The sequence below is a fragment of the Adiantum capillus-veneris genome, chromosome 26 (assembly GCF_014529385.1).
Source record: "Adiantum capillus-veneris isolate H3 chromosome 26, ASM1452938v2, whole genome shotgun sequence".
NCBI classification, from domain to species: Eukaryota; Viridiplantae; Streptophyta; class Polypodiopsida; order Polypodiales; family Pteridaceae; genus Adiantum; species Adiantum capillus-veneris.
Window position 1 is genome coordinate 12,134,617 of NC_140956.1, and position 9,018 is coordinate 12,143,634.

Consider the following 9,018-nt stretch of genomic DNA (forward strand, 5'->3'; position numbering starts at 1 on the left):
GAGGTGGGGAATATCTTCTTCATTCCCATTACATCTTTTGTAGTGTCCATCCCCCATGCCGGCATGGCTCATTCTGAAGCCTGTCCATACTGCTTTGTGCATAACCAACGAAAGCAGTACTGAGTGTTTGTCCGGGGTATCTTGATGCGAGAGTGTTTTGAATTTAAAGAGCCATTGCCTTTTGTCAAGAGATAGGTTCCATTTTCTATTCAGGGTGGTATGTAAAGCTTCCTTTAGTGCTGGGGTTCGGTTTGGAGGGTTGGCGAGAGCCCCCCCTCCTGCCCAGTATAGTGCCTTCAGTGCACGGTTAGGCAGCTCTGAGAGCGTCCACTCTTGCTCCTTTGGGAAAATGGCTATCCTAGCCTAGATGAGGGTGAGTTCCCACGGTTGAAGTTGGTACCTAACCAAGAGTTCAGTTTTATTAAGCCACCTGAACTCAGATGTGTTCCACGCATCTTTCCAAGTGGTTATTCATTTCTTCTAGAGTCTTTTAGCTGACATGTGGTGCCTCTAGCTCAGTTGGGGGATAGGGGGGAGAAACCACCACATTGATTCAGTGGCCCTAATTAACTGTCTACTATGTTTGGACTCCCAGTTGATTCTGATAAGGCTTCTGTACCTGTTCCAAGCCACCCACAGAGATTTGAGCAGTTCGGACCCCTTAGCTACTACTTCTAGGGGACCAAAAAAGACCGTGGTCAGGGGAATGTTGGTGATTCCCTTATTCCCTTTAAAATGGAATTTGTGAATATCCCGAAATAGTGGAGAGGACCATTCTTCACCTAGTTTTTCCATTGCTCTGAGGATCAGTTTTACAGCTAATTTGTCTGCCCATAGTTCAAAATTGGTGAGGCCGAGACCCCCTAGTTCTTTAGGCAGACAGCAGACTTCCCAACTTACTTTGGCAAGCCCTTTTTTATGGGGGTCTCCTGACCAAAGAAAATTTCTGCATATCCTGGTTAGGTCTTTTAATTGACAGTCATGTGGTTTCCAACACGAGAGAAAGAAGAGCACATAGCCTACAAGGTAATGTTTTATCACTACAGTTCTACCCGCTATGTTAGCTTGAAATCCAGTCCATCTGTTGCGTTTGTTGTGGAATTTGTCCATTACCCACTGCCACCTTTGGGCCATTGTAATCCTAAACCCAAAGGGGATCCCTAGAAGTTTGAAGACCACTCCATCCCGAATAATTGTGCATCCTTGCTCCTCCACCCACCTAGGGAGAGTAGCCTTTGAGGCTCTAATCCCTGTTTTGGTGTGGTTGATTTTAGACCCTGAGGCTGTGTAGAATGTGTTGAGGCAATCTCAAAATGCTTTCAAAGAGGTGTCGGCGTTGTTTAGCAGGCCGTTAGTGTCGTCAGCAAATTGAGATAAGCACTGTTGGTTTCCGTTGGGTAGCTTGATTCCTTTGAGGCTGCCTTGTTGTATTTGAGCTTTAATAGACAATTTAGGGAGTCTGCTGAAGTGGCAAATAGCAGAGGGGCAAGTGGACATCCCTGCCTAACCGAACGATCAAGGGGGAAGGGTTTTGACAATCCATTGTTGATAGCTACACGGGCTTGGGCATTTCCGAGCAGTGTTTGTACAAACCTTACCATACTAGGCCCAAACCCCATCATGGTTAAGCTTTCCAAAATGAACGACCATTCAAGCCTGTCATATGCTTTGTCAAAGTCGACCTTTATGAAGATGTGGTCTTCTCCAATAGCTTTAGCATACTCTATTCCTTCCCACATAGCTATCACTGCTTCGAGGAGTCGTCGCCCTTTGATGAATCCTTTCTGCTCTGAGCACAACCAGTCAGTTAGGGCTGGGGCAATTCTGAGGACGATGGCTTCAGCAAAAGTTTTGTGTGCTATTGAGCGTAGTGATCTCTGACCACTTCCAGGTTCTCCTTTTCTGAGGTGGCTATCCCTCTGGTCCCAACCAGCATTGGGACCATTTCTCTCTGATGTTTCTTTTTTAGACTTCTGAACATGGCTTTGGATGGCTTGTCAGATTTCCCTGCCCATCATTCTCTAAAAAAGGCTTCGGTGTGTTGCAGGGAGAGTTCTTCTTCCAGTTTGAGTTGGTGACGGAGGGTGGTAACTTTGTTCTGCACTGCCTGGTCCTTCTTACTCTGCAGGTTTCTAGTTCTACGAGTTCATCATAGATGGAGTCCTTCCTCTTCCTGCCGAATCTGTGTCACTTTTTCCTAAAAGAGATCAGAGAGAGTTGGGTGTTGGAAATCGCCATCCTCCAGGCCTTGGCTGGAGTGTTGCCCTTAGCGAAAGCTTGAACCCAGATAGCTTTTATACTACTCTGGACCTCCTCTAACCGAAAGAGCGAAGGGTCTATCTGGAACCAATGGTTCCTTATCTTGTTGCATTTGTTGTCCATCTTTATGATTAAAGGATAGTGGTCTGACCCACAGGAGGTGGCTCTGGCTGCAGCTTCGATCCTGTTGAACTGATTGGCTAGAGAGGTACTTACGTAGCATCTATCAAGCCTAGCCTTTTGAGCAAGGCTCCCTCTTGAGTACTTTTGCCAGGTGAAGTCACCTTGTGATCCTATGTCCCACAGGTCTAGCTGTTCTTTAAGGTTGATCCATTCTTGTTTCTCCGTTCCCCCCACTACCTGCCCCTTCATGAGGTACCTATCCTCCATAGTCTCAACCATATTGAAGTCCCACATCAGGATGGTCTGTCCCTTATGTTGTGCTATTTGGCTCCGCAATTTGGTCCTGTCTTTGACCGAGCCTCTTGTATAGATGGAGATCAATAGGAAGCTAAGGGGTGCCTCGATGGAGAGAGCAACCCAAAATTTACCTATTGTCGACAGTGTTTGATTTATTTTCCAGTTCAAAGGGATGCCTAAGGCAGTTCCTCCTTAGCCTCTGCTATGCGAGGAGTGCACCCACCGTCGTTCCTTGGATATCATTTGTAGCCTCTTCTCCAACTCTTGCCTTGCAATTTTTACTTCCTGTAGTCCTATAACTTCAACAGGATAGTTCTGAATCCACGCTTTGATCTTTCTAGCTTTGTTGGGGTCGGTTAGCCCCTTTATGTTCCAAGAGAGTAGCTTCATTTTACGCTTTTTCAGTCTTTTCTGCTCTTTGCCTGAGCCCTTGGTGAGGGCTGGGTTACTGAGTTGAGGCTCCTCTTATTGTCCTTTTGCACCTCCATCGGGGAAGGTCCAGCTTCTAGACAGGTTGCAGGTCAAGGGGCAACATTCTCCTTGTTCATTTCCATGTTGCTCGATGCTCTGTTGAGGTCAATGGCAACACCTCTATCCGTTTTGTTAACCTACTCTTCTAGCCTAGACTCTATGTCTAGTTCCTCTTCTGAGTCCTACCCCATCAAGTCTGCCACCTCTGAGTCTTCCCATTCTGGGAGTGAGCCTAGGAGGGCATATCTGTTTGCCTGCCTAGGCTTGGCTCTATCATTCAAGGGTTTCTCAGTAGCTGTTCTATTAGTACGATTATTTTGCTGAGGGACAGGCTGCGGAGTTTGTTGATGACCTTCATTTTTTGCATGGTCTCTTGGTGTCGTTTCTGGTTTAGGGTTTTTGATCGGGCAGTCCCGAACGAAGTGCCCTTTCGTTCCACAGTGAAAGCAAGAGTTAGGTAGGTACTTGTACAATAGAGGTTGTTCAAAAGCTTCTCCATCATCCAGAGCGATGATCATTGATGAAGGGAGGTCCTCAGAGATATCGATCTCTATCAGGGCTTGTGGGTGCCAGGAGGGGATGTACTCTCCCCGTGGGTGTCCTCCTAGAACCTTCCCTAGTTGCGACCCTATCACCTTCAAGTGGTTGTGGAAATGTAGAGGCAGGTTAGGGAACTCGACCCACACTGGAAAATGTGAAAGGGCATCCCTCTCAGCGTTATAATCCTTATTCCATTTGAACAGACAGAGAGGGGAGGAGCGTAGGAGCCACTTCCCCGAGCTTAACACCCTAAAGGCTATGTCTGCGGTCTTGAAGACGAAAACATATTGATTTTTGGGCAGAGCCTGGATGGTCTCGACATCCGCCCCAATCGACCCCCACTGACTCCTTATCCACCCTCTCAACACATCGGCTGGGGGCCAAGGTCCTGCTAGTAAGCCTATGAGGGCTCGCCCTTCTAAATCATTTTGGGTTTTGCGAACTTGAATAGTAGGTAATATGACCAGAGGCTTACCGTCTGTAGTCTTGCCAGCGCCTCCTGCATGATGGCCTCTGCTTCCTCCTGATTGAGACTTAGCGGGGCAGGATTAGAAGCGGGTGCAATGGGAGCGCTTTCAAGAGTCCCAGGATGTAGCCCTGTTGGTGGGTGGGCAAGGGGGACTGAGTGAAGAACCCGGCATCTTGCCTTGCTTGCCTTGCAGCTTGAAGCTTGCTTAGTGTTGCATGCAGCATGTGCTCCTCTTCGCATTTGAAGGGCCCCAAGTGATTGAAATGCGGGTTGCCAAGTAGGTGGAGGTCGTTTAATCCGCTTGCGTGGACGGTCGTAGCGTTGGGATGCACTAGGGTATGATGATGCGGCAGACCTCCCGAAGCCCACATGTTGGGGGTTCTCGCATCGGGGTTGTGGGCGGGTGAGATGACCGGCGTGGTCATCTCACTGGGCGGTAGGCGGGCGCAGAGAAGATGATGCTTCGTCATCGCTAACCTACAACCCTAGCTCTCTCTCTCTCTCTCTCACTCTCTCGACAAGTGAGTTAAAACTTCGAAAAGCAAGGTATGTTTCTCACTTCATTCTCGAGTCTTGCTCATTGTGTAGATGCATTCAATTGGTACGGCGGTGGGATTGGATATTGCACTTCTTCTAATGAGTGTCTGTGGGCTCATGGCTGTGAGTGAATTTGTGAAATCTCCCGCTAACACCGCATTTATGGCCATGGAGGAGATGCTCATTAGACTCGAGGCCCAACACGGCCAGGAACAGAGAAGGAAACATGTGTGTGCATCGAAGAATCGGAACTTGGAGAATTTGCGTGCAATTTCCTTGAATGCCTTATAGAGATTCGTGTCCACACGTTGCGTTTCTGCCTTTCTGGCATATGCAGGGATTGGAGGGGACGTGGATTTGTCTGTGAGAAGATCGCTAATGGTGCAGCTGCGATCTAGGATTTCTGCAGGGATGACAGATCAAGAAAGAGCCTCCACCCTCGTGCGCATGCCGCCCAAGTTCTTCCTGTTTCAGGTCTCGACCTCTAATTCAGGCGACATCTCTGCTAATTGCCAATTTCATGGCGCCTGCCTGTTTTTCTTTCGTTCTCGTTTGGAGCATTGCCTGCTTGAGCACATCAGTATGTTTCGCATCTCTGCAAGCAGAAACGGAGGCCCTGCTCTTGATCAAGCAGGTGGCTATGGCGGCGCATCTTGAGCCCAACAGCAGTGATATAGGCCCCTTGTCTGACTGGACGAGTAACGACGATACCCGTCCTTGTCACTGGAGTGGGGTTACCTGCAGCTTTGACGGCTCCACCGTGATTGCACTCAACATCTCTGGCATGAGTCTCTCTGGCACACTCTCACCTGCGGTTGGCCGCCTTCCCAACATGGTATCTCTTTCCCTTGTCTGCACCCAGCTTTCCGGCAGGCTCCCCTCTCAAGTTTCTCACCTGAGTCTTCTCCGATATCTCAACATTTCCAACAACGCCTTTGTGGGTCCCTTCCCCAGCAGCTTTTCTCGCTTAGTCTTCCTGGAGGTCCTTGATGCCTCTGATAACAACTTCACAGGTGCATTGCCGGCGGACGTCGGCGTGCTTCACAGGCTGAGGCACCTGCACTTGGGTGCCAATTTCTTTGAAGGCACCATCCCACCTTCCTACGGCAATCTTGTGAATGCAGAGTATTTGAATGTGGGTGACAACAATCTGACAGGCCGCATTCCTATGACATTGGGTCTTTTGAGGCAGCTGCGGCATCTCTATATGGGGTATAATGCTCTTAGAGGGGTGATTCCAGCAGAGCTTGGACTGCTCAACAACCTGATGATCCTTGACTTGCAATCTTGCAAGCTGAGTGGCGCTATTCCATTTACTCTCTCCTCCCTCTCCAACCTTGACACCTTGTTCTTGCAGAATAACAACCTGCAAGGTCCACTCCCTCCGCAGTTTGGCAACCTATCGGCTCTCAAATCGTTTGATCTTTCCAGAAATAGCATTTCTGGTGTCATCCCTCATACTCTTTGTAACCTCACAAACCTCGAGCTGCTGAGCTTACTTTACAACTCTATGAGTGGAGCCATTCCTGCTTGCATAGGCAATCTGCCCAAGCTTCAGGTTCTCAAACTCTTCAACAACAACTTTTCAGGACAGATACCTCAGAATCTAGGACTAGCTAGCTTGCAGCTACGCCAAGTGGATTTGTGCTTCAATAGCTTGACAGGCCCCATCCCTCCAAGTATTTGTGCAGGGCAGAAGCTTGAGTGGCTGCTTCTGATGAGCAATCAGTTGTCAGGAGAGGTTCCACCCAGCCTTTCCGTGTGTATCCCTCTAGTCAGGATCCGCATGGGGCACAACCAGCTTCAGGGAAGCATACCTCCGGGGCTTTTGGCATTACCCAATCTTGACATGTTAGAGTTGAACTCAAACAGCTTGCAAGGCCTTGCTTTACCAAGCATCATTCCCTCTTCATGCAAGCTCAAATCTCTTAACTTGGCCAGCAATCGCCTAACTGGTTCATTACCCTCTGCAATTGCAAATTTGTCTAGCCTCGAAGAGCTTGATCTCTCCATGAATGGCATTTCAGGCAGCATTCCTTTAGAAATAGGCCATCTTTCACATCACCTGAGCTCTCTTGATCTCAGCACCAACCTGCTAACCGGCTCCCTTCCGGCCTCCATTGCCCTTTGTTCGCGGCTCTCTCAATTCAACCTTTCCAGGAACCATCTTAGTGGTCCCATACCGTCGTCTCTGCAAAATATGACATGGATCATGTCTATTGACCTCTCATACAATAATTTCTCAGGGAATGCCCCAACAGGAGGGCCCTTCAATGAAAGCTCTCTCCATGGTAATGCTTACCTGCTATATCCCGTCCAAGAAGCCCATGAGCTTGTGAATTCCAACTCTTGCGCCAAAGGTCAAATCATTTGTACACATCACCCTACCAGAGTGCTCCTGGTTGCAGCAGGAGTTGGAGTGGGATTGGGCTGCATTTTATTTGTACTACTGTGGATTTTCTGGCTTCGTAATATAGATGATCCTTGTATATATTTGTCGGATATATATCATGTGATCATGGAAAGTCGGCTTGTAAATCGCTTTAGAAAGGCACGACCAGCCATAATGTGGAGGTTTGTGAAGTTTGAGAAGCTGCAGTTCACAATGCAGGACATACTGCAATGCTTGGAAGATCACAACATGGTTGGGCAAGGAGGGTCGGGGGCTGTTTACAGAGGTATCATGCCTTGTGGTCGGGTCATTGCTGTCAAGCGCATACCTGTGGCAGTAGGATCAGGGAAGAGCTGGAAAGAGCTAGACATTTTAGGGAAGGTTAGCCATCGGCACATTGTCAAGCTGCTTGGGTGGTGCTCGAATGGCCGCTCATATCTTCTTCTGTATGATTATATGCCAAATGGAAGCCTTGGCCAGCTTATAGACGGAAGCTCAACACTTGTCAAGGATACTTGGGAAACTAGGTTTAAAATCGCTTTAGGAGCAGCTGAGGCGCTTGCCTATCTGCATCATGATTGCTCCCCACCCATATTGCATCGAGATGTGAAGCCCAATAACATTCTAATGGACAACAGATGTGAAGCCAAGCTTGCTGACTTTGGCCTTGCCCGGCCATTAACAATGCCCCAATCCTTTTCGTACATCGCCGGCACATGTGGCTACTTAGCACCAGGTATACGTATTACCAACTTCGTTTCGCTGTGCAAGATATTGAGTGCAATGGCAAACTTCCTTTGGCTTGCTAGAAGTTGCTTGTATAAGAGTTGTTGCCCTTGAAAGCGTAGTGCACAATCAGGCTCTAATAGCTAGTATTTTACGATGTGTTTTGTATGCAGAATATGGGCACACTTTGAGGGTGAACGAGAAGAGCGATGTGTACAGCTACGGTGTTGTACTGCTGGAGCTGGTTACCGGGCGCAAAGCACTAAGTGCAGAGTATGGAGAGGGCATGGATATAGTGAAGTGGGCACGGTCCATGGCACTTACGGAGGAAAAAATTCTGCAAATGCTGGACTCGTCCATTCTATGCCATGGTGAAACACTATATACATGGGGATCAGCTCGCGCTGACCAAATTATCGAGCTGGAACAAAAGCCATCTGATCGCGATGTTGCCTCTATGGCACCTGAACTTGCAGTGCATGAGCTGCCGCCTTCTACTTATTTTGATTCTCCCTCAGTTTGTTCCTCATTCTCAGCTACAGCTGCAGCTCCTGCATGGATTAAGCTTGCAATTCCATCATCTTCATCATCATCATCTTCTGCATTCACAGTGTGTGCACGTGCTAGCTTGGATCAATTGGGGATGACTTTGGTGTTGCAACTGGCCTTGCGATGTGTGGCGGATGATCCACACCTCCGACCAACCATGCACGAAGTCGTGAAGATGCTCAAGGCATATTAATGCAGGCTGATTGTTGGGAGCCGATGAGCATGTAATTAAGGGTTAGGACTCGGCAGTAGTACTTCGTCTGTATTGCATTACCTACATATAGTTACAAGCCAAGAACTGGCTTCATGATGATGCTAACCTACTTTCTGGCTTGAATAGAGATTTATCCCTCTTTTGAGGGGGTTGTGATGGACTTATGGGAATCATCTTAGTCTATTTTCCAACCTTTGTGCTCAATTTTGGAATGTTTCCCTACTTACTATAGCTCGTAGTGCATCATATGTCTGGGTCATGTTTTTTTCTTTGATATTAGTAAAAAACATCAAAGATCCTTATAGAATTCCCATCATTGAACAAAATCTCCTAGTGCAACGTCATGCAAACACAACAATTGTATGTCGGGCGTGCGCAAAAAAAAAAGAGGAGACAGAATTAGATGTACAATCCACATCGTTACATGAGGTAGGTTCGCAT

General features: G+C 47.9%; 1 protein-coding gene across 1 annotated transcript; it reads left to right on the forward strand.

Moving 5' to 3' along the window:
• Positions 1-4,806: 4,806 nt before the first annotated feature.
• Positions 4,807-8,783, forward strand: LOC147423005 (uncharacterized). Its single transcript, XM_086501579.1, has 2 exons — positions 4,807-7,824; positions 7,988-8,783. The coding sequence occupies exons 1-2, from the start codon at positions 5,217-5,219 to the stop codon at positions 8,554-8,556; spliced, it is 3,177 nt and encodes a 1,058-aa protein (XP_086357705.1). The 5' UTR covers positions 4,807-5,216; the 3' UTR covers positions 8,557-8,783.
• The last annotated feature ends 235 nt before the right edge of the window (positions 8,784-9,018 follow it).